This window comes from Coregonus clupeaformis, chromosome 15, assembly GCF_020615455.1.
Source record: "Coregonus clupeaformis isolate EN_2021a chromosome 15, ASM2061545v1, whole genome shotgun sequence".
Lineage (NCBI taxonomy): Eukaryota > Metazoa > Chordata > Actinopteri > Salmoniformes > Salmonidae > Coregonus > Coregonus clupeaformis.
Genome location: NC_059206.1, coordinates 49,020,281 through 49,044,702, shown reverse-complemented (window position 1 = coordinate 49,044,702; position 24,422 = coordinate 49,020,281). Strand labels below are relative to the sequence as shown.

At 43.6% G+C, this 24,422-nt stretch overlaps 1 protein-coding gene across 6 annotated transcripts in view; it reads right to left on the bottom strand.

Moving 5' to 3' along the window:
- Positions 1 to 3,036: 3,036 nt before the first annotated feature.
- Positions 3,037 to 24,422, bottom strand: part of LOC121582828 (adenomatous polyposis coli protein-like) — a 64,754-nt gene continuing 43,368 nt past the window's right edge. For all 6 annotated transcript variants that reach the window (XM_041898952.2, XM_041898956.2, XM_041898955.2 and 3 more), the window contains 11 exons: positions 24,278 to 24,394; positions 23,838 to 23,921; positions 22,087 to 22,167; positions 14,939 to 15,040; positions 12,490 to 12,651; positions 12,081 to 12,297; positions 11,762 to 11,857; positions 11,259 to 11,398; positions 10,750 to 10,944; positions 10,337 to 10,551; positions 3,037 to 10,194 (listed from right to left, as the gene is read on the bottom strand). In XM_041898952.2, the coding sequence (XP_041754886.2) occupies positions 3,759 to 10,194; positions 10,337 to 10,551; positions 10,750 to 10,944; positions 11,259 to 11,398; positions 11,762 to 11,857; positions 12,081 to 12,297; positions 12,490 to 12,651; positions 14,939 to 15,040; positions 22,087 to 22,167; positions 23,838 to 23,921; positions 24,278 to 24,394 (7,845 nt within the window). In that variant the 3' untranslated portion in view covers positions 3,037 to 3,758. The remainder of the gene's footprint in view (positions 10,195 to 10,336; positions 10,552 to 10,749; positions 10,945 to 11,258; positions 11,399 to 11,761; positions 11,858 to 12,080; positions 12,298 to 12,489; positions 12,652 to 14,938; positions 15,041 to 22,086; positions 22,168 to 23,837; positions 23,922 to 24,277; positions 24,395 to 24,422) is intronic.

Sequence of the window (24,422 nt, the reverse complement as noted above, 5' to 3'; positions counted from 1 at the left end):
TATTCTGACTTTGTGGCTGTGGTAACTAGTGGAAACTACAGCGACAGGAACCTTGACTACTTTACAAAAACCATGTGATCAAAGGGCATGCAGCTTTTGATGGTTGCCTTTAAGCAAAGATTACGGATATACCGACAAGATACACGTCTCTCCGCCCTAACAATGGGAGTCGTTGTCAACAAAGCAACACGGTTGGCTGTCTAGCTCCCGCCTATCTTTTCTTTGGATTGGTGGATACATCTCATTATTGTAATTATAATTTTTACATTTGATTAGTTATTGACGTCAACCGCCGGTATTCAAAGGAGATGCTACCAGACTCATAACATGAATATGCAGACGACTCCGGTATAAAGTGTTTTTTCTCAAAGTTGCCGGGATGTTACGTGTCCTACTTATATAAGTACAACTTAAGCATTACGAAACTTCTATTCGATCAATTAAACCTCACGTAGCAAATAAGCCATTCATTTTTTGTTGACTAAATTTGACACTCTGACCTCCATACAAAAACTCCTCGCTTGGTGGCGAAATAACGAGAAAACGCCACCTGCTGGAGGGAGACAGATTTTCCTCCGAGTTGTGAATTCCTCTTCCTCTCAGCTTTAAGTCGCTGCAGTACTTCTCACCAACTGCACCATGCAGCCATCACCTGTATTGTGGGAGGCACATTAGAGTGATTTTGGTTGACCCACGCGAACACGACTGAATTGAAACAGAAACCAACTTTGCCGCGATTCTAAAGCTACAAGTGTTACAAATGAAAGTGATGAGACCTCTCTCACCAATTAATTAATTGTTTGTTAGTGTGTGATATGGGGGTATATAAACGTTGATCGGATGACAGTTATTGCAACACATACAACTGTCAAGAAATGTTTATGTATTGGTGTTATGAATAAATGCCCATATCCCCTTTGCTTGTACAGTGCCTTCATAAAGTATTCAGACCCCTTGACTTTTTCCACTTTGTTACCTTACAGCCTTATTTTAAAAAGGATGAAAAAAATAATTACATTCTCAGCAATCTACACACAATACCCCATAATGACAACACAAAAACACGTTTTTAGAAATGTTTGCTAATTTTTTTTATATATATATATATACACACACCTTATTTACCTAAGTATTCAGACCCTTTGCTATGACACTCGAAATTGAGCTCAGTTGCATCCTGTTTTCATTGATTATCCTTGAGATGTTTCTACAACTTGATTGAGTCCATCTGTGGTAAATTCATTTGATTGGGCATGATTTGGAAAGGCACACACCTGTCTATATAAGGTCCCACGGTTGACAGTGCATGTCAGAGCAAAAACCAAGCCATGAGGTTGAAGGAATTGTCCATAGAGCTCTGAGACAGGATTGTGTCGAGGCACAGATCTGGGGAAGGGTACCAAAAAATGTCTGCAGCATTGAAGGTCCCCAAGAACACAGTGGCCTCCATCATTCTTAAATGGAAGAAGTCTGGAACCACCAAGACTCTTCCTAGAGCTGGCCGCCCAGCCAAACTGAGCAATCGGTGGAGAAGGGTCTTGGTCAGGGAGGTGGCCAAGAACCCAATGGTCACTCTGACAGAGCTCCAGAGTTCCTCTGTGGAGATGGGAGAACCTTCCAGAAGGACAACCATCTCTGCAGCACTCCACCAATCAGGCCTTTATGGTGGAGTTGCCAGACGGAAGCCACTCCTCAGTAAAAGGCACATGACAGCCCGCTTGGAGTTTGCCAAAAGGCACCTAAAGGACTCTCAGACCATGAGAAACAAGATTCTCTGGTCTGATGAAACCAAGATTGAACTATTTGGACAATGCCAAGCGTCAAGTCTGGAGGAAACCTGGCACCATCCCTACGGTGAAGCATGGTGGTGGCAGCATCATGCTGTGGGGATGTTTTTCAGCGGCAGGGACTGGGAGACTAGTCAGGATCGAGGCAAAGATGAACGGAGCAAAGTACAGAGAGTTCCTTGATGAAAACCTACTCCAGAGCGCTCAGGACCTCAGACTGGGGCGAAGGTTCACCTTCCAACAGGACAATGACCCTAAGCACACAGCCAAGACAATGCAGGAGTGGCTTCGGGACAAGTCTCTGAATGTCCTTGAGTGGCCCAGCCAGAGCCTGGACCTGACAATAGCTGTGGAGCAACGCTCCCATCCAACCTGACAGAGCTTGAAAGGCTCTGCAAAGAATAGGAGAAACTCCCTAAATACAGGTGTGCCAAACTTGTAGCGTCATACCAAAGAAGACTTGAGGCTGTAATCGCTGCCAAAGGTGCTTCAACAAAGTACTCAGTAAAGGGTCTGAATACTTACGTAAATGTGATATCAGTTTTTTATTTTTAATAAATTAGCAAACATTTCTAAAAACCTGTTTTTGGTTTGTCATTATGGGTTATTGTGTGCAGATTGAGGGATAAAAAAATTTACCTTTTTTAGAATAAGGCTGTAACATAACCAAATGTGTAAAAAGTCAAGGGGTCTGAATACTTTCCGAATGCAATGTATATCAAACCATAGCTGCAATAAGGACACTTGTGTTCATAATCATTCACTGCAAGCAAATCTTAAATTCCATTCAATACCAAAATATCTTCAAGATGGATACTAAATTATCAGAGCTTGATAAACACAACCATTCCACTGTTCAGTAACACTGGACACTATTTTTGCACCAAAAATGTTAACGTTTATTATTTTGATTTACAATTTGTAAATTGACTTTTTTCCTTTGAATATCCAACCACTACTTTATTGCATGAGAAATAAAAAACATGAACAGTCATTCACACAGTGTAATTTTTTGGCTAAACAAAATAGTACATCTCCTCTGATTATGTGCTTTAGCATTACAGTGATTACAGGGGAAAGTAAAATGAGCTTTTAAAAAAATGTATATACCAACACCAAAAACCTACAGTAATAATTTATTTTGTTCAAAGTGTTCAATCAGTCCTTCTGAGATAGTCTCTTAGTTAAAAAGCATCCAACTCACCTGATAACAATTAAACAACAAACAGCAGAGCAATGTATCTATCTACTCTCTTATATAATCTATTTTCCAATGTAAATATTTCTAATTCGAAAAGTTTTGTTAAGGTTAACTTGCGGTTAATTCCTTTACTTTCAGAGCACACATAAAATAGTGTAAAATGTTACACTACAGCTACCAACACGTGACCACAAATGTTCATCTTTACTTCAGGAAACAAACCATCAGGTCATGCAAGGAAGGGAAGTTTATAATACATTTGCAGTAGTAAAAATGAGAATTCATTTTCTTTCTGACTGAAATGTAGGCTTCATAAAAAATAAAATAATGGAGTAGCATTAAAGTCCATCTTTAATCGTTTTAACAACCCAAATATGCAACTTTAAGTGATTATCTTGGTCAAGTCGGACAAGATTCAGGATCTTTACAGGGGTTTAAATTAAATACATAATTAAAATCTGTACAGTACAAATTCACATACATTATCCTTCAGAGGTCTCCCTCTCTCTCTCTGATAACCAAGTGTCCCAGCCACATTCCTACCAGCAAAGAAACAGAGCCCAGCAATTAGGCTAGGCATCAACTACAATAACCCTCTAGTAACTCACTACTATTTACATGTTTGTTTTTTACACCAAAAGTTGTGACGAATCCATGATCTTTGCTTTGTGTTTGTTTTAATAATTCTTTACAGCAGAGGTCACTAGGTATGGTCAAAGCATTTCCCATAGGTCATGGGTGTGTGTCTGTGTAATCTAGCCTCAAGGGACTTAAACTGAGGTTACAATATAGGACCCACTTTCTCCAGCACTTTCTCCTTTAGATTCTCTCTTTTTTGCACTGTTGGTGACACTGATAGGTGTTGGTATCTGTGAGGGTCGTGGTGGTGTGGCACTGTCAGCACTGCTCTTCCTGGGGCTAGGAGTGTAATTGAAAGGGCTAACTCTGGCAGCCACAGCACCACTAGGTGAGCTATGTTTGCTAGAGTTGGAGGAGCTAAAAGGGGTGCGTTCAGCAACAGGCAGTTCATGGGCCTCTGGGATGATGCTCTGAGCAGGCTTGAGGTCTGGCCCTTTCTTATCAAGACTCTCACTGCTCCTAAACAAGTTTAAATTAGTCTCTGAACCTAGCCTACGAGCATTTACACTTTCAGTTTTGCACTGTTTGGGATGGGTTTCACTTGTCAAGAGATCAACAGAGGGCATTTTGACTAGTACACTGTCGATTACTGGAGGTGTGTTTGCTGTTGGAGATTTTACAGACCTCGGGCTGTTAATGGGACAGTCCTCAATCCTCACCCATACATCTTCAGTCTTGGACACTGCAGGGCTCATTTGGTGCCCCATGGCCATGGTGTTAGAGTCCATGGAGGAAGAATCGTGGCCTTCTGACTGCGAGATTTCACTGTCCTTCATCTTCCTCCATGTTCCTTTTAAAGGGTTTCCATCTTTGCCGTGTGGGGACCTTAGTGGTTGTCGTTCATCCTCACTTTTGCCCTTTTCACTTGACTCAGAGGAGGCAGAGAGGATGGAAGAGGAGCTGCCAGTTCTCTTCCAGGTGCCAACCCTTGGGAGAGAGGAGGAGTGTTTGCTGTTCTCCCTCTTCCATGTCCCTGTCCTGTTAAGATTAGGGAGCCTGGAGGGGCTTTCTGAATGGGATCTGGAGATGTCGTGTTTCACTCCCCTTTGAGGTTTCCCATCCTCATTTTCGGAGGAATTTTGACTCTGAGGGGACTTTTTCCAGTTGCTTCCCTGACTTCCTTGATAGGGCAGAGTCAACGACATATCTGGCAAAGACGGGCTTGATACAGGCGTTTGAGACTGGCTGGTAGAAGAGGGGGACAGAGACTCGAACGAGGCAGACTCTTCCAATTTCCTCTTCAGTGTTGGACTAGGGGCCTCTTTGATGAACGTAGACTGGCGAACTAGGGCAGGTTTCTCCGACCGGTCTGACTCACTTCCACTTGACTTTGTGGATGACATCCTGGACAAATCTTGCTTCTTAGAAGTGCCAGCAACTCCACACTGATTTAGACTCTTTGAGGCAGATTCACTCCTAGGGATTCCGCTAGTGCTTCTAGTTAAGCCAGTCTGCTTGGGTGGCGTTTGCTGACCCATCTGTCTTCCAGGGGAGGTGTAGGACATCCTGCCAGAACAAGAAGACTTGGTTGACGATGTGCTTGGAGAAGCAGTGCGAGGTATTTGGGATAATTTGTTAGAGGAGCCCAGACCATTTCTTCCAGGTGACACAGAGGTGCGACCAGGTGACTGCATGGGTCTGGTGGTCAAGGACTGCTGAGCTGGCCTGGATGGTGTGGAGTCTCTGGATCCAGATCGTGACGAAGCTTTACTTGATCCCGATTGAGATCCAGGCTGATCCCTGGCAGGACTAGGGTCAGATTTAGCAGGTGGTTTGATGCTTCTGTGTGAATTACTGGAACACTGCCCTTGGGTGGGGGGGATTTTTGAGACTGAGGCTGGACCGCGGGCTGGAGGCTTCTTTTGGACTGGGCTAGTGCTTGGAGAACTGCTTCTAACACCAGGGACATGGATCATTGTCCTCCCACGAGAGATCGGAACAGTAGGGGCCGTCTGCCTCTGCTGTAACGAGGCTGGGGTCTCAGTGATAGCGCGTGGTTTTCCTGTTATGAGACTTTTGTAGACTTTCTTGCCCCCTTTAAGAGCTTTTGCTGCTTCCTCTTCCTTTTCTTTCTTTTTGGCTTCTAAAGTGCTCTTTTCACCAGGTTTTAATATCCGTGGGCGTCCTGCTTTGTCGGATGCAGATTTATTATCCTCTGAATTTAAGGGTAAGTGAAAGGGAGACCCAAGGGATATTCCAGATTTGAGGGAGAGGATTGAGTCAGAGTCAGATGAGCCTTGTCTAGAGAGGCTAGCAGCTGCCTGGTGCAAACTGCTGACGATGGAATTGGCACCCTCTTGGATGGCCTTCCAATCAAATGACTCAGAGTCTGGCGATAAGGCTTGTTCAGAAACTGGACTATGTGTATCAGTGAGATCTAATATGAGATCTGGCTCCTCGGCTAAAATGCCATCCATACTTTTCTCCTCAGTGGCATCTCCTTGGTCATTCCCCCCTTTATTTCTCGCTGTCTGTTTTTTCTTTTTTGGCATGGCTGAACTGATGCACTCTTGTAGAAGGTCATCTTCTGAATCAATGCTTAGTGAGCTGAGTGAACTGTTTCTTGAAAAACACACAGGGGTATCTTCAACATGAAAGGCTTTTGGTGTGTAACCAGAGACTTGTGGTCTTACAGGAGCTTCCACCTGAGTTACATCCTCCTCTTCTTTTGGCTGGAGGTCTTTGTTGTTGTTTTCTTGGTCAATGTCACTTAACGAGCTGAGAGATGAGTTTCTAGAGAAACACATTGGTGTGTCTTCAATGGAAAACTTCTGCTTCTCATCTGGCACTGGCCCCATGTTTTCTTTGGATGCTTGTGGAAATACTGCCTGCTTCTGTTGCAGAGGTTTTGTTGGAGCAGTCTGTGGTAAATTTGACCTGTTTGCCCTTAAGGATGGCTTTCCACTGTTTTTTGTTGAAGCTTTTCTCTGGTCTTTGTCTTTTCTGAGTTCTGCCTTTTCCTTGGCGAGGTCAGGTTCATCATCCTCAAAGTCCAATGAACTCAGTGAATCATTGCGTGAGAAGCAATAGGGTGTACCCTCTATTGGTGTGTAATGCTGTGGTGAGTCAAAAGCAAACCCTGGCCGTGGCCCCTCCTCTGCATTTGGTGGCTTATCTGTGAAATCTCTGGATGCCATTTTTGGCTCTTGCATTTTGGTTTCTTTGTTTTTATCAGAGTATGAAGAAAAGTTGAATGGAGGCTGGGGTTTCTTAATCATCCTAGCTCTGTACTCACTACTCTGTGGCATTGGTTTAACAGGGGAAGTGGGCTTCTTTTCAACCTCCTGCTGGACTAGGCTAACAGGAGAAGCTGACGGATGCGGTGGTTGATCGTACATTTTCTGTATTCTAAAGGGCTTGTGGATTTTACCTTTTGGCATGGCTGAACTGATACACTCTGCTAAAATATCATCCCCTTCATTTTCTGTTGCGGCAGCTTGTGTGGAGGAGGAAGTAACACCTGCATCTTTTTCCTCTGTACTTTTACCTTCTGGAATAGTGTCCCTTCTTTGACTGGATGATACTTCTGCACGAGGAGGAGCACAGCTTTCAGCATTGGCCAGCTCATTAGGGGGTGAATCAATGGTTAGGTCGCTGAGAGATGTGGCCGTTGAGAAATTGATAGGTGTTCCCTCTACACAGTAAACCCTAGGCATGTCCTCTCCATGGGCAAAGTTCACAGTCTTCTGTTGTCCTCGGGTTTGTGAAGGGAGTAATTTGTACACAGGAAGTTGGCTTGGTTTACGGGCAGTAGGTGGTGGTATTCTAGAAGTAGTGTTGGAAGGTGATTGCTTTTTGGGTTTTCTTGATGACTTTGTTGGCATGGCTGAGTTTATGCAAGCCTCCAGTATTTCTATATCGTCATCATCTGAATCATCCAAAATGTCTTTTTCCGTCTCTCCAGGTGAACGCTTCTCTTGGCTTGGGGGTTCTGTAGTGTCATCATTCTCATGTTCAGCCTCATTTCCCTGGTCGTCTTCGTGAACAGGAGGCATGATCTTGAGCTCATTATCTTTCTGAATGTAAGGTTCATCTAAGCTTAAAGCACTGAGGCTGGATGCGCAAGAGAATCCTTCTGGGGTACTCTCTGTCGCAAAGTGTAGGAGGGCATCATTATCCGGAAGCACCTGGACTTTCTGGACAGCAGTGTGTACGGCAGCATGCCTTGGAGCCATATCTGCCCTAGGAGGAGGCGGAGGAGGCACCTTTTTGTGTTTCATTGGGGGTGGATGTTGATGTTGTGGGGGTGGTGGTGTTTTGCTTCGGCTCGGAGGCATGGTCTGACCAGGGCTGTCGGGCAGATCGCTTGGGCTGATTATTCCACTGGGCATCCCGCTACACAATTCACTCTGTATAGAGCTAGCGATGGAATGGCTCTCAAAGCTGTCAAGAGAGCTTACAGATGTGCATCTGCTGAACATGAGGGGTGTCTCCTGCGCATAGTGTTCTGGGGGGCTTTTGGGGGTCTGTGCGCCACTTTTGGATGGTGATTTGGCTCCAGATGAAAACTCAGCTTTGTGATGTCTGGATCCATCTCCATGAACTTGACTATTCCTTGGAGGCTTCATTCGGACATACTGCACAGATGACTGGCTCTCGGTCGTGCGTTGTTCTTGTGTTTGACCGCCAGTGGAATCTTTCTCAGAGATGGGAAGAGTTGGGTAGTTACTAGCAGCATTTACATTCCTCTTGCAGCCCTCCATTTCATCCTCCTCTGAGGACAAGGATGACAGAGAGCTACCTCTTGAGAAACAGATGGGTGTGTCCTCAACGCAGTACGTTTGTAGTGTCTCTTGATTGACGGTAGGGGGTTTGCATATTGTGTTCTTCTGGCCTGGCCGAGTTGGCCCTGATCTCGTTTGAGCTGAGGAGGGATGTAGCTGCATTTGTCTTCCTGCATTCTTTATGGATGTCACGGATGATGTGGAACCATCTTGGCTCAGATGCTCTTTCACTGAGCTTTGAGTGGAGGATGACTTTGAATGACTAAACATGGATTTTTGGGAGGAGGAGTCTGAGTATTTCAGACTGTAATCAATGGGTTGTTCTGCATGATGTTCCTCGTTGTACTTCATGCTGTAGTTGGTCGGCTGCTCATCTTGTTGTTCTTCCTCTGAGTATCGCTCATTATAATTGGTTGGTTTGTCATCACCGTAATCATCCACAGACTGGCACATAGTCTGGTTGTTCATCTTTTTGTTAATTCCTTGAGTGGGGCCAGCATTGCTTTGATCTTGTTGATGTTGGTTGGTGTTCCTTGATCTGAATCCCTGTGGCATTTCTGTTTGCACAAACCTGGGTTTGTACTTCAGTTTTTCCTTGCCCTCACAGTTGCCCTCCGTGTACATGGGGTAGCCTGGGCTTTGAGATCGCACAGACCTCTGATCTGTCCGTTTCATCTCCTCCTCCATGTGCTTAGGCCTTGCCCACCTTTCATTTTGGCTTGGACTTTGCCGACCAGAGTTCAGCTGCTCGTCAGAATACTTTAGGCTGTAATTGATGGGTGTGTCAACTTCTCCATCATCATCTTCCATGTGGTTTGCATTGTGGATTTTATGAGCGAGGTCTGCAGGATATTTTCTATAGACGCAACACTTCCCCTCATCATCCTCAGAGTACGTGTCCACAGATGGCTTCATCTGGCCTCTTTTGCCATAACCGTCAGTGCTATTGACACTGTTGAGACTGTCGTTGGACGCCCTGTATTCTAACTTGGGCATTGGACAAGTTCTGCCCGAGTGATCGGGCTTAGTGGAGGGGTGTATATTTGAATGACCATGTGCTGCAGTGGTACGGTGAGGGTCTTGATTAGGGCTCTCTGGTGACCGGTCATCCAGACCAGTCAGTAAGTGAATGCTTTTCACCTCCTCCATCACCATGGCGATCTGAGCTGCTGTTGTGGCAGGCATCTGCATTCTCTTAGAGTCATGATCTGGGTGGAAACCCCCGGGTGCACCCCTCAGTCTGTCTCTGTCCTGGCTTCGATCCCTCTCAGCCCTAACACTATCTATGTTCCCCCTTGGGTTCTCTCTGGGTGACGGGCTTGACAGAACTGGTGTGTTCACGTAAGGGGAGCGCACAGGCACACTGTTGGGGCTAAACCCATCCGATCTAGAGACACCATCGTAATCACTATAGACATTCTGCTTGTGCCTGCTTGGTTTACCCCTGTGGGACGCCTTGGGGCTTAAATTGTCAATGTTGTCAAATGTCTCAGAGAGTTGCTGAGAGTCCAGTTCCTCGATCAAGGCTTTCTGTTTCCTGACGTGAAGAGAGGGCAGGCTGGATCCAGGCGACATGATGTTGGCGTCCTTATATTTGGCTGGCCTGTTGGCCATGAGGTTCCTCAGTGCTGCAGCGCTGCCCATGGCGATCATCTTGTGTTTGGAGTGGATTAGGTTCTTCAGCATGCTCACAGCACCCATGTCCCACAAGGCCTCCTGGTCCTTTGCGTTGCGGGCAGAGAGGTTCCACAGAGTGCCGCACGCGTTGCTCACGATAGTCAGGCTGTGAGACTTCAGGTGCTGCAGAAGTGTCTGAAGACAGCTGTTCTCTCTCAGGATTTGCCTACAGACAGAGAAGGAAACATATGGTCTTGTCAGCTTTCAAGTGTAAGAATTACTACTGGGGATACAGTACAATATAAAACAATTATAATATTTAACAGCATAATACTATAGTTAATCACTTTTGATTTTAGATAACATACCTGTGATCTTCATTTGTAGCAATGAGACTAGACACGTTGCGCAAGATGCCTCCTCCACTTTCGATGATGGCGAGGGTATTGGTTTGGCTTCGGTACGTCAGAGTGCTAACCAGGAAGGCCAAAGCCCCCTCAACAGCACAGATATCAGCTTTGTTTTCAGTGCAGTGAGCTGACAGGTTCCACAGGGCACTGAGGACACTCTTCAGAGTAGACTCCTATAAAAGGGAAAGAGGACAAACTTTGTTAGCCATTGAATACATCTTTAGGCAAATATCTTGATAAAATTCCTATTGGACATTTCATTCAAATATTTCTACATGATGTGCTCCTAATTATGTATTTGTATCAAAGTAACCATTGTGGATGCTTATAAGGTGACCTTTAATTGAAAGTGTATTCATGACGTGTCTCACCTTCTGTACCTCCAATGCACACTCCATCAGAGCCCTGACGCTGCCCACCTCGCGGAGGGTCTTCTTACTGTTCACATCCGCACGCCAGGACAAGTTCCTCAACACACTGGCAATCACCTGCTGTAGATCCTCACTCTCAGACTTCAGCTGAGCCACCATGGCCCTCATGCATCCCTTCATGGAACACAGTGTGGCCTGAGGATTGAAGACACAGAAAGATTCTTATTATTAAGTTGAAGCCATACTTTTTCAACAAGATTATCCTTTAAGACACTCTTACTCTCAGGTGTAAGCACAAATATGGGAAGGGTTACCGGACTCAGATTGAGCCTACTCCTAGACTAATAAGCATGCTCAATGGAGATTCAAAGTTGTTTTTACTCTAGAAATAGGCTTAATCTGGACATGGGGAACCAGCCATAAGGTAGATATCCCAAAACGTTCTGTCACAATTCCACACACAATCAATCTATATCTGAGGTTAGGCTACATAGTCTGAAGAAGCGCACCTTATTGGCAACATCCCCAAAGGTGAGGTTGGTGAGGGCCATGCCAGCATATCTCCTCAGAGTGACGCTGTAGTGATCGCTAGTGAGGCCATAGATTTCACAGTCCACTTGGAGCAGCTCCCCTATAGCCTGCAGGCCCCCTGGGAACACACAAAATAGCAGGAGAAATGCCAATCAATCATTTCATGAGTCTGCCCCATGAATGTTCTACTATATGTCGTCCTATGCAACGCACATAATTGAGGACATTGCATAAGAGCCTACATCTTTACAGTGATGAATACATCAATTATTTCTCTAACATGATGCCTTTAAGTAGCGCCGTTCTGTTATGGTTGCTTGGCGATGAGAATGTTATGAAATATTAAATCTATCAAATAAGGATTTATGTGTTATCTTTAAAGATAACTGCCTGGAAAGCAGTGGCAATTGTAACTGAGTGGAGATGATTAAACTGGTTAATTAGTCAAAGTAAAAATAAAGTGCATTTGGTGAATGCTTACCGAGCTCATTCATTGCGTGCCTGTGCTCTTCGTCAAAGGACAGCTTCATAAGAACACACACCGCTGGGCATATCTGATGCTCCACGGGAGAGGGCACTGGGGTTCACATACACACCATTAGGTAAAAAATCCATTACCCATCCAAATGTCCATACACTAACCAAATCAACACAGTTCATCTACACAACACAATATTTTATTTAATATAATATTTAATATAAATTATTTTTGCGAGGTCAGCAATACATACATCAACACATCAAGACTAGATACACAAAATCAATACAACACAATACAGTAAACACAGAGCCAGCCTCACTGGGGTTTTTGTCCTGGTCCACTCCTCGCTCATGGCTCTCCTGCCACTCCCAGCAGGTCTCACAGTAGACTCTGATCTGCTCCAGGAGGTGCAGCACTCTGATCTCCCTGCGACCCCTCTTATCATCAGGCTGGGAGTGGATAATGTTATGGAGGGCGGCGCTGGCTCTCGCCCGGGCCTCCTTGCTTCCCCGCGAGTTCCCCAGCAGCACAGAGTCCTTGAATTGAATTGTATAGAATATACTTTTATTTGGGGTAAAGAATTATAATACATACATACCATTTGATCCCAGAGGATCTCACTTGAAAGTATTAATTAAAACACTTATTTCCAAAGTGATCCTTGATGGTAAAACAAATAACTAATGATAAAAGACAAAGTTACCCCCAAAAATAAAAAAATTTCAAACCTTGTCGTTGCCATGGAGGAGCTGGATGAGTAAGGGAAGGCAGCCAGACTGACGCATGGCAATGCAGCTGTCCTGGGAGCTGGACATGGCCAGCAGAGTGCGAGACATGTCATCTTTATCGTGGGTCCCCAGCATAGAGAGAAGGGAATATACCATCTCCACCTGTAGGGTAAGAAGGTCGACTGTGAGAACAACTATATTGTAGAAGACACACTGATGATTTATAGGTCGAAACAAGTTATTCATATTGAAATTGATTACATTGTACCCACTTGGGATGCAATCTCATTTATGTGAGCTACTTCTGTTAAAAAAAAGTATAATTTTAATGAAATTGCTCAACTACACTGAACAAAAATATAAAACACAACATGTAAAGTGTTGGTCCCATGTTTTATGAGCTGAAATAAAAGATCCCAGAAATATTCCATAAGCACAAAAAGCTTATTTCTCTCTAATTCTGTGCAAAAATGTGTTTACATCCCTGTTAGTGAGCATTTCTCTTTGCCAAGATAATCCATCCATCTGACAGGTGTGAAATATAAAGAAGATGATTAAATAGCATGATTATTACACAGATGCACCTTGTGCCGGGGACAATAAAAGGCCACTCTAAATTATTTTTGTCACACAACACAATGCCACAGATGTCTCAAGTTTTGAGGGAGCGTACAATTGGCATGCTGCCTATAGGAATGTCCAAAAGAGCTGTTGCCAAATAATTGAATGTTCATTTCTCTACCATAATCCATCTCCAACATCGTTTTAGAGAATTTGGTAGTACATCCAACCAGCCTCACAACCGCAGACCACGCGTATGGGGTCGTGTGGGTGAGCAATTTGCGGATTGTGAACGTTGTGAACAGCGTACCCCATGGTGGCAGTAGGGTTGTGGTATGGGCAGGCATAAGCTACGGACAACGAACACAATTGCAATTTATCAATAGCAAATTGAACGCACAAAAATACTGTGACAAGATCTTGAGGCACATTGCAAGGCCCAGTCATGTGATATCCATAGATTAGGGCCAAATGAATGTATTTCAATTGACCAATTTCCTCATATGAACTGTAATTGTTGAAATTGTTATATATTGCGTTTATATTTTTGTTCAGTATAGATAACATTTCCGGTTTGGACATGCAGGCAGATCATGTGGTTTGTTTTTAACGGGGGCTGTTTCATAACAGTAGAACTAAACTCAGCAAAAAAAGAAACGTCCTCACTGTCAACTGTGTTTATTTTCAGCAAACTTAACATGTATAAATATTTGTTTGAACATAGAAAGATTCAACAACTGAGACATAAACTGAACAAGTTCCACAGATATGTGACTAACAGAAATTGAATAATGTGTCCCTCAACAAAGGGGCGTCAAAATCAAAAGTCAGTATCTGTTGTGGCCACCAGCTGTATTAAGTACTGCAGTGCATCTCCTCCTCAAGGACTGCATCAGATTTGCCAGTTCTTGCTGTGAGATGTTACCCCACTCTTCCACCAAGGCACCTGCAAGTTTCCGGACATTTCTGGGGGGAATGGCCCTAGCCCTCACCCTCCGATCCAACAGGTCCCAGACGTGCTCAATGGGATTGAGATTATTATATTATTATAATATTATTATTATTATTATTATATTATATTTATAAAACGCAAATCCGACCATCACCCCTGGTGAGACAAAACCGCGACTCGTCAGTGAAGAGCACTTTTTGCCAGTCCTGTCTGGTCCCGCAATGGTGGGTTTGTGCCCATAGGCGACATTGTTGCTGGTAATGTCTGGTGAGGACCTGCCTTAAAACAGGCCTACAAGCCCTCAGTCCAGCCTCTCTCAGCCTATTGCGGACAGTCTGAGCACTGATGGAGGGATTGTGCATTTCTGGTGTAACTCGGGCAGTTGTTGTTGCCATCCTGTACCTGTCCCGCAGGTGTGACGTTTGGATGTACTGATCCTGTGCAGGTGTTGTTACACGTGGTCTGTCACTGCAAGGACGATCAACTGTCCGTCCTGTCTCCCTGTAGCGCTGTCTTAGGCGTCTCACAGTACGGACATTGCAATTTATTGTACCTGGCCACATCTGCAGTCCTCATGCCTCCTTGCAGCATGCCTAAGGCACGTTCACGCAGATGAGCAGGGACCCTGGGCATCTTTCTTTTGGTGTTTTTCAGAGTCAGTAGGAAGGCCTCTTTAGTGTCCTAAGTTTTCATTACTGTGACCTTAATTGCCTACTGTCTGTAAGCTGTTAGTGTCTTAACGACCATTCCACAGGTGCATGTTCATTAATTGTTTATGGTTCATTGAACAAGCATGGGAAACAGTGTTTAAACCCTTTACAATGAAGATCTGTGGATTTTTACGAATTATCGTTGAAAGACAGGGTCCTGAAAAAGGGATGTTTCTTTTTTTGCTGAGTTTATATCAACCTGAGGTGTATTCGAATCTCTGGTTACCTTGGTGCCCAGGTGACTGGTCAGTCGGCGGGGCACAGAGTAACTACCCACACCCAAACTTATTTCACTGGCAGAGTCGTGATCCAGGCGACTGCTTGAACCCTAAAAAACAAACAAACAAAAAAACATTTTAAACACATTTTTCAATAATTTATTGATTCATATTAGTGTCGCTTGCTAGCAATTTCCTAGAACATCTTTGCCTTTCTCATCAAAGCCATTAGTGTGTCACAGTGTGTGCCAGTTTCGTTCCATAGAACATTCCCAGCAACCTCACTTAATCTGCTAAGAATCGAGTGAAGTCAGACTACATTAAATTTTTAAAATGGTAAAATTAACCATTAACACAGTGGTTCCCAAACTAAGGATCGCGACCCCTGATATAAAAATGGGGTCGTGGGAGAATATCCCAAATCATGGAAGAAAAAAAAACTAATGAAAATTCTTCTAATCTAAAAGTTCAAATTAAACCAGAGAGCACCCTTAGATCTTGGGAAAAGGCCGCACTTGACCATTACACTTGAATCATTCCCACAGTGAATGGCTAAGCCCGCTACACTATGAAACCACACACTACTGCAGAGACTTTGATATTACCGGCCGCAATTGATATGGTGAAAACAATGTGTGGGGAGGCAGAGGCACAGAAACTCACATCAATACCTTTGTCAGATAACACTGCAAAACTAAGAATTGATGCTATAGCTAGCAATCAAGAGTAAACTGACTGAAAGACTCAAAAACTCCCCTCCTTATGCTCATGAAGAGGCGACTCCGGGATGCTGACCTTCTAGGCAGAGTTGCAAAGAAAAAGCCATATCTCAGACTGGCCAATAAAAATAAAATATTAAGATGGGCAGTCTGAGATATGGCTTTTTCTTTGCGACTCTGCCTAGAAGGTCAGCATCCCGGAGTCGCCTCTTCACTGTTGACGTTGAGACTGGTGTTTTGCAGGTACTATTTAATGAAGCTGCCAGTTGAGGCTCCTGTTTCTCAAACTAGACACTAATGTATTTGTCCTCTTGCTCAGTTGTGCACCGGGGCCTCCCACTCCTCTTTCTATTCTGGTTAGAGCCAGTTTGCGCTGTTCTGTGAAGGGAGTAGTACACAGCGTTGTACGAGATCTTCAGTTTCTTGGCAATTTCTCGCATGGAATAGCCTTCATTTCTCAGAACAAGAATAGACTGACGAGTTTCAGAAGAAAGTTATTTGTTTCTGGCCATTTTGAGCCTGTAATCGAACCCGCAATTGCTGATGCTCCAGATACTCAACTAGTCTCAAGAAGGCCAGTTTTATTGCTTCTTTAATCAGCACAACAATTTTGCAAAATAGTTTTCTAATGATCAATTAGCCATGCTGGTGTGCCTTGAATTCTAAATAAAATCACTGACAGTGTCACCAGCAAAGCACCCCCACACCACCTCCTCCATGCTTCACGGTGGGAACCACACATATGGAGATCATCCGTTCACCTACTCTGGTTGAGAGAATGCCAAGAGTGTGCAAAGCTGTCATCGTGGCTATTTGAAGAAACTCAAATAAAAAATATATTTTGATTTGTTTAACACTTTTTTGGTTACTACATGATTCCATATGTGTTATTTCATAGTTTTGATGTCTTCAGTATTATTCTACAATGTAGAAAATAGTACAAATAAATAAAAACCCTTGAATGAGTAGATGTTCTAAAACCTTTGACCGGTAGTGTATATTGTTTTTATTTTCTAGAAATCTAGCTAACATTAGCTAACCTGCAGATAGATAAGGACATCTAAACATATTAATTATAACCATTGAAAGCAAGGACTGAAGCAACAATAGAGAGAGAAAGAGGTGGTAAACGAATAACATTAGGGTGAAAATTATGAAAATTTGTAATCAAATTCGCTAGCCTATACTAGTAATTTTGTAGGCCGCCTGTGCTGCATTATCATGGTTTGAACAAGATGTGTAATTCCAGTCCGTATATAACAGCATAACAATACAGTAACACAGTTCACACTCAAAAAGATTAGCCTACTGGAGCTTGTTTAATTTATTTACCCAAGAGTGCATAGCTACATCCATGTGCTTTTATGTTTTTCTGTTGTGCATAATATGCAGTAGCCTATATATCATATAGCCTTTGTATTGGATAACGGCACAATCATTTGGGCTTGGGCTCATTTACATTTACATCATTTAGCAGACGCTCTTATCCAGAGCATAAAATGTATTTAAATCAGGCTCAGGTTGCATCAGGCTTGAATTTTCAACCAAAGCTCTAATCAAATCCAGACATTGGCTTATTTATATGCTTTATAATACTTTTGAATGACACTTCCGGTTTTGGCGGGAAATACCGGGTTACCCGGGAGAAAAGTGATTTATTCTCAAAATTGAACATTTGTAAAATACCGGGAAAATATTCAACCTTAGTCACTATGGAGGAGTTTTGGTTCCTGACTTAAACAAAATACTGACGTCTCTCTCCGAGCATTAAAACTCACGGTAAACTGATTCAGTGCTCTCGTCTGCATAAAAAATATATATATATCGATCCAGGTTGGATGTGATAGGAGAGATGAGGTGCACACTGTCGACCACGCCCCGACTTTTTGTAAGCTCCGACACAACATGCATCAAGCACACCCATCTCGTTAGTGGTGGTGAGATAAGATAAATTATGTCAGACTAATTTGCAATTGACTCTCATAGCCCCATATTAAAAGTATGATGGTGAGTTGTAGGGCTGTCCCCGACAAAAAAAAAAATCTTGGTCGACCGATAGTCGTCTTATGTCGATCAATCGATTGGTCGACATTATTAAACGTGTATTTTTCCATATATAGACACACCCTATGTGTTTTAATAAAATCAACTATATGCATTGAGCTTGTCTGATGCTTTAAGCTTACTGTTTGATGAAATAAGACAAATGACTCAATAGGGAGCCAGAGATCTAGAGGAAGAAAAAAACCTTAACCTGACCTAACCATTCTCCTCCCCCTCCTGCTGGATTTTGCAGATTCTGTCGTTACTCTCCTGAAGTTGCCGGTAATAGGCTACACGAGGAGTCGGCAACCTTAATGTGGAATGCCAATTTATCTTACCATTTATACCGATCTGCGTGCCAGTTATGGTTTTCATATGCACATTTTCGTGGAACAGTTTCATTTCATTTATAATAACGTATTCATATCTCAAAATCATTGTCATGTGGTTAATCAAAATTCTATCCAAATCTAAATGAAAATGATAAACCTAAAAATAAACGTATATTGCCATTGCCAACTATGTAAAAATAGCCTACATAAATCCAACAAATAAAAACATTTCAGCCTGCAGGTAGAAAATATCCTGATAAAAAAATCACATTGGCTATGCATGGCCTGTCTGCAATGAACTTGAAACATTGTACCAACTATTAGCCTAACTTGGGTCCAGCTGGAAGCTTGCGCTAGCGAACTTTCAACATTGTATAAAATATTCTGGGCCCTCATAGTTTCCCTCGCCAGTGAGCTCGGGACAGACACAGATGTAGGCTATTTGCGCAAGGGATAAGAAGCAGTGCTTGACTTGGGCAGGAGCTCACTGGAGCTGAGTACCGGCACCTGCCACTTTCTACTGCATGAGCTCCTATTCCTCTTATAGAATATTAGCTCAAAAGTATTGTGGTGGTCCTGCACCTAAATATAAAAACAGTAGCAGCACCCAAAATGAGTACCAGAACCTATTTCAGTCCAAGTCAAGCACTGATAAGAAGTAATCAGGTAGGCCTATTTTATGACGTTTCCACTGGATCAGAGCATGACATTTTTCCCTTTCATGCTGAGTGGTTATCGAAAGGGAGAGAGCTGGAAAGATTTTTCAAATAGCCTACATTGAGAAACTATTGTCATTCTCAATGGATGTAAAAACAGACTGTTTGCTTGCTGTTTGAAGTGAAGAAAGCATTACTTTGAGAAGCTCCACAGCTCATTAGTGGTGGTGCGTTAAGCCAATCAGAAATACTTTCAGATCCCCAAATGGGCACATTTATATGCCTACATTTCCGCGCAGGCCTAGTAGCTTATAGGCATATATACTTATATGCATAATCAGGTGTGCGTCCTTACTCAACATTGACAGGAGCGCTGCAAACAAAAGACAATGACTAAATTGACAAAACTCTTAAATGAAATGAAATAAACCAAAACTTGTTTCTCACAAGTGTAGCATAGGTTGTGCGCTCTGCAAACAATGTGTCCACTCCGACAATGAGAACAGTAAGACTTGAATACTAATATACTGAATGCATTAACAGCAATTACCATAACCAAGCAAACATTGTAGATTAGAAATTAACGGTAAATGTACTACTGGTGATATACAGTGGGGAGAACAAGTAATTGATACACTGCCGATTTTGCAGGTTTTCCTACTTACAAAGCATGTAGAGGTCTGTAATTTTTATAATAGGTACACTTCAACTGTGAGAGACGGAATCTAAAACAACAATCCAGAAAATCACATTGTATGATTTTTAAGTAATTCATTTGCATTTTATTGCATGACATAAGTATTTGATCACCTACCAACCAGTAAGAATTCCAGCTCTCACAGACCTGTTATTTTTTCTTTAAGAAACCCTCCTGTTCTCCACTCATTACCTGTATTAACTGCACCTGTTTGAACTCGTTACCTGTATAAAAGACACCTGTCCATGCACTCAATCAAACAGACTCCAACCTCTCCACAATGGCCAAGACCAGAGAACTGTGTAAGGACATCATGGATACAATTGTAGACCTGCACAAGGCTTGGAAGGGCTACAGGACAATAGGCAAGCAGCTTGGTGAGAAGGCAACAACTGTTGGCGCAATTATTAGAAAATTGAAGTTCAAGATGACGGTCAATCACCCTCGGTCTGTGGGGCTCCATGCAAGATCTCACCTCGTGGGGCATCAATGATCATGAGGAAGATGAGGGATCAGCCCAGAACTACATGGCAGGACCTGGTCAATGACCTGAAGAGAGCAGGGACCACAGTCTCAAAGAAAACCATTAGTAACACACTACGCCGTCATGGATTAAAATCCTGCAGCGCACGCAAGGTCCCCCTGCTCAAGCCAGCGCATGTCCAGGCCCGTCTGAAGTTTGCCAATGACCATCGATGATCCAGAGGAGGAATGGGAGAAGGTCACATGTGGTCTGATGAGACAAAAGTAGAGCTTTTTGGTCTAAACTCCACTCGCCGTGTTTGGAGGAAGAAGAAGGATGAGTACAACCCCAAGAACACCATCCCAACCGTGAAGCATGGAGGTGGAAACATCATTCTTTGGGGATGCTTTTCTGCAAAGGGGACAGGACGACTGCACCGTATTGAGGGGAGGATGGATGGGGCCATGTATCACGAGATCTTGGCCAACAACCTCCTTCCCTCAGTAAGACCATTGAAGATGGGTAATGGCTGGATCTTCCAGCATGACAACGACCCGAAACACACAGCCAGGGCAACTAAGGAGTGGCTCCGTAAGAAGCATCTCAAGGTCCTGGAGTGGCCTAGCCAGTCTCCAGACCTGAACCCAGTAGAAAATCTTTGGAGGGAGCTGAAAGTCCGTATTGCCCAGCGACAGCCCCGAAACCTGAAGGATCTGGAGAAGGTCTGTATGGAGGAGTGGGCCAAAATCCCTGCTGCAGTGTGTGCAAACCTGGTCAAGACCTACAGGAAACGTATGATCTCTGTAATTGCAAACAAAGGTTTCTGTACCAAATATTAAGTTCTGCTTTTCTGAGGTATCAAATACTTATGTCATGCAATAAAATGCAAATTAATTACTTAAAAATCATACAATGTGATTTTCTGGATTTTTGTTTTAGATTCCGTCTCTCACAGTTGAAGTGTACCTATGATAAAAATTACAGACCTCTACATGCTTTGTAAGTAGGAAAACCTGCAAAATCGGCAGTGTATCAAATACTTGTTCTCCCCACTGTATGTAATGGAGAAGTGATGTATCCTACACTAACAATCAAACGCAAACAATTCACACAATGAAGTTATGAAACAATGCACAAATTGGCGGGGAGAGCGCATTCCTGGAGAGAGAAGTACATTGTGCATCTGTGCACCGCATGGTCAATCTGACGTCTGCATTGGCCATGCAGAATTTACAGTGATAAGGCCTCTGCAGGTCAGGGCATTCATACATCTTGCGCTTCACAAAGCAGTGCAGAGCTGTTGTGAAGGAAGTTGTCAAGGAAGTGAGTTTCTGTTTATACAGGATGTACCGCCCCCACCTACCGTTAGCCAATCATGTCAACGCGGAGCTATACAGAGCCCTTCGCATTGTTACAACATTTGGGAGGTGCATGGTGATGCGGTATTGAGCTCGAGTTGGCGTCTGGATGCCTCCTGAGGCTCCGCAATTGTGTCACACCCTCCATATGGAGCCTATACTACATTTTCAGATCAAGCATGAATTGCCTTTTAGTCTAGGCCTCCGAAATGGATTAGATTTTTTCTACTGCGCGACGAAAACAATCTCGGTCGACCAACAGCCTATAGACCAAACAATCGACCAGTTGACTAATTGGGGTCAGCCCTAGTTAGTTGAGAATAGAATCAGAAATAGTGTTAGAATGTTTTGCAATTGACCGCCATAGCCCCACTGAAAAACGTAAACATTGGCTGTTAATTACATTTAAAAAATGGTTGGGGTCACAAGAATTTTCAGATCTCAAAATGGGGTCGTGTCAAAAGGGTTTGGTAACCCCTGCATTAATGCTTTAACCTCAAGCCTCAGGGATAAAACCTACTCTGAAGTAAGACAAATCATTAGCATTAACAGGAAAGTCTAGGCTCTAAGCAAAGCCAAAAAGGCAGCTCACGACTGCTCAGCTGAACTCCCCTAACCAACACTGCCAGTCAGTCCAATGGAGGAAGAGATTTTCAGGAGCATAATAGGAGTAAAGGAATCAAATGAATCCATCAAACGTTAACTACAAATCTCTGGGCTTGCAAGCACTGTGTGTTTGAGATTGACTACATTGCAGTCAGGCTGTGCAGAATCAGTCTACAAATCTCCTTGTATCCCAAATTACTACTCATTATGTTCTGATAATGGTCCCTTCAAAAATGCTGATTGTTTTCGATCAGGTATGAATGGAAGGTAAGACAGTCTTACCTGAGAACACCCAGCACTTGGCCCACCACTGTCCCCTGAAGCCTGGGGTCCTTCACTCTGGCCAGCCTGGTCATGCTTGCTCTGTGGGCGGGAAAGAAAGACGGATAGAAGGGTCAGACCTCCAGAGGAGAGGAGAAAACCATTCATGTAGCAGGCTAAATGAGGGACGAGAGGAACTAGTCAACAGAGAGCGAGGATACAGAACCAGTCACCTGGAAGGAGGGAAGAAAAGGCAGAGAGAGGGATAAATCATTCACCAGGCAGAGAGAGGGAAAGGAAGGAAAGGGAGTGAGAGAGCGTGCAAGACAGTAGGAGGGGGAGTGAGAGAAGGAGGAAGACCGAAGGAGATTGAGAGTGGGAGAGCAAGACAGAGTGAGAAGGATTGAGAGTGGGTGTGAGACTCAGAGAGAACGATGGAGAGAGAGATGGATAGAGTGTTCAGTCACTAAGCTAGCTAGAGCAGCTGCAGGAGCATCAGGATTCCTCATTCCTGACCTACATCAACTGTCGCTCAGTCTGCAGGATTACAGTCAAAGGGGGGAGTGAAATTAAATGTGTCCAATGAGATTAATCCACTCATGAAGCGGGGGATCACATGAGAGCCAGCACACATGCAGGGTGAGGGACTGTAGTGTACACACACCAACAACATGCACAATTACCAACAGACATAAACACACACTGTATGGGCCACCAAATAAACACAAAATCACACATGCATGAGTGCACTGGCTTGGATATGGTATTCATGCACACTGACGCACACCAAGACCTTATGGCTTGCCTGCATCCAACAGGAGCAGAAGGTGGGTCACTGGTTGACTGACTGACTGCACACATGCTCAGTCACTAGGTCAGCTAATGTGTCCAGTGCTGAAGTCTTCCATTGAAATTGGATGGAAAATAGACCCAGCTCTCTTTTTAATATTTAACACGGGGAGAGAGAACAAGAGAAAGCCTATGGTTGATTTCACCCCCCAGAATCAGGGTCAGAAGTGAGATAAAGTGGAATGCTGAATGGAACTCTGCATTCTAGAGTACCTTCCAGCAATCTAGTGTTCTTAGGAGCCACAGTAAATAAATGCTGCTCTTGTTTAGGAGATGAGCAGAACACTGCAAATTGATTGGATGAAAGGACAGTGTGTTCAGTTCAGATAACCGACACATCGAATCAGTAACAAAGCATTATTGTACACTAGTCCATGTCCATGAGTTGTTTCTCTGTAATGCAGTGATGTAGGCCATAGGCTACACATCTCACTGCATAGAGAAGCGGGTAGCTACCACCAGTACAACATGGAGGATTAAATAAATATCAGAAAATGGGATGGCTGACTCCGATATGGTATGACACTCAGATGTAAGCAGCTTTAGGTTATTTACATGACTAAAAGCCAACAAAACTGTGACCACAGAATGTATGTGGAGATGTCCACACAAGCCAGGCAGTAGCCAGAATACAGAGAAAGTGCTGCCAGAAACAACAGGGGACAGAATATCTCACGGTAAATACATTTAGGGCTGATTTCCCAAACCCAGATTATGCATGTCCTTGACTAAAACATCCTTTCAAATATTTTTTTTCTCCAGGACTAAGCCTAATCTGGGTCCAGGAAACCAGCCCTAAATGTAATTACCGAGATATTTTGTCCTCTTGTTTCTGGCGACACCTTCTCTGGTTCTAGAACATGCTCTCCATGCATGTTCTTGTCATTCTAGTATATTATGTCTGAGGCTGGTGTATGACATACCTCTGGTTCTGCAGACTGGGACTGTAAGTACTGTCGGACCTTCAGCATGTCCTTCTCTATCTGCTGAATGCGAGCCACCCTCACCTGATGTACAGCAGGACATTTACAGGAAGCGATCACTCAGAGAGGAGGAAATATTTCAATGATGTAACACTGACTGAATAAAAGCATTCGTAGAGGCAGAGACAGAAGTTGTTGAATTAAGTCAACTTACTAATGCCCAGCCCCCCACCCGCCTACATCATCTCATCCTACTTACAGTAGTCAGTATCCTGTCTGACCATTCTGTTTTTCCTGTGTGTGTGTGTGTGTGTGTGTGTGTGTGTGTGTGTGTGTGTGTGTGTGTTATGTGTATCCTCAATGACTCAACCCATATTCTGCCCTTTCTGTACCTGCTCTCTCTTTCACTGTATCCATTCATCTCATCCCTCTCTCCTCACCTGTGCCCTCTTCTCCATATCCTGGCAGGTTCCCAGCTGTTCCTCCATGGCGGCTCTGATTTGCCTTGCCTCATACTCCAGTTGCCTACGGGTCATATCCGTCTGCAGGGAGAATTGCTGCAACAGCAAACAGGAACAACAAAAC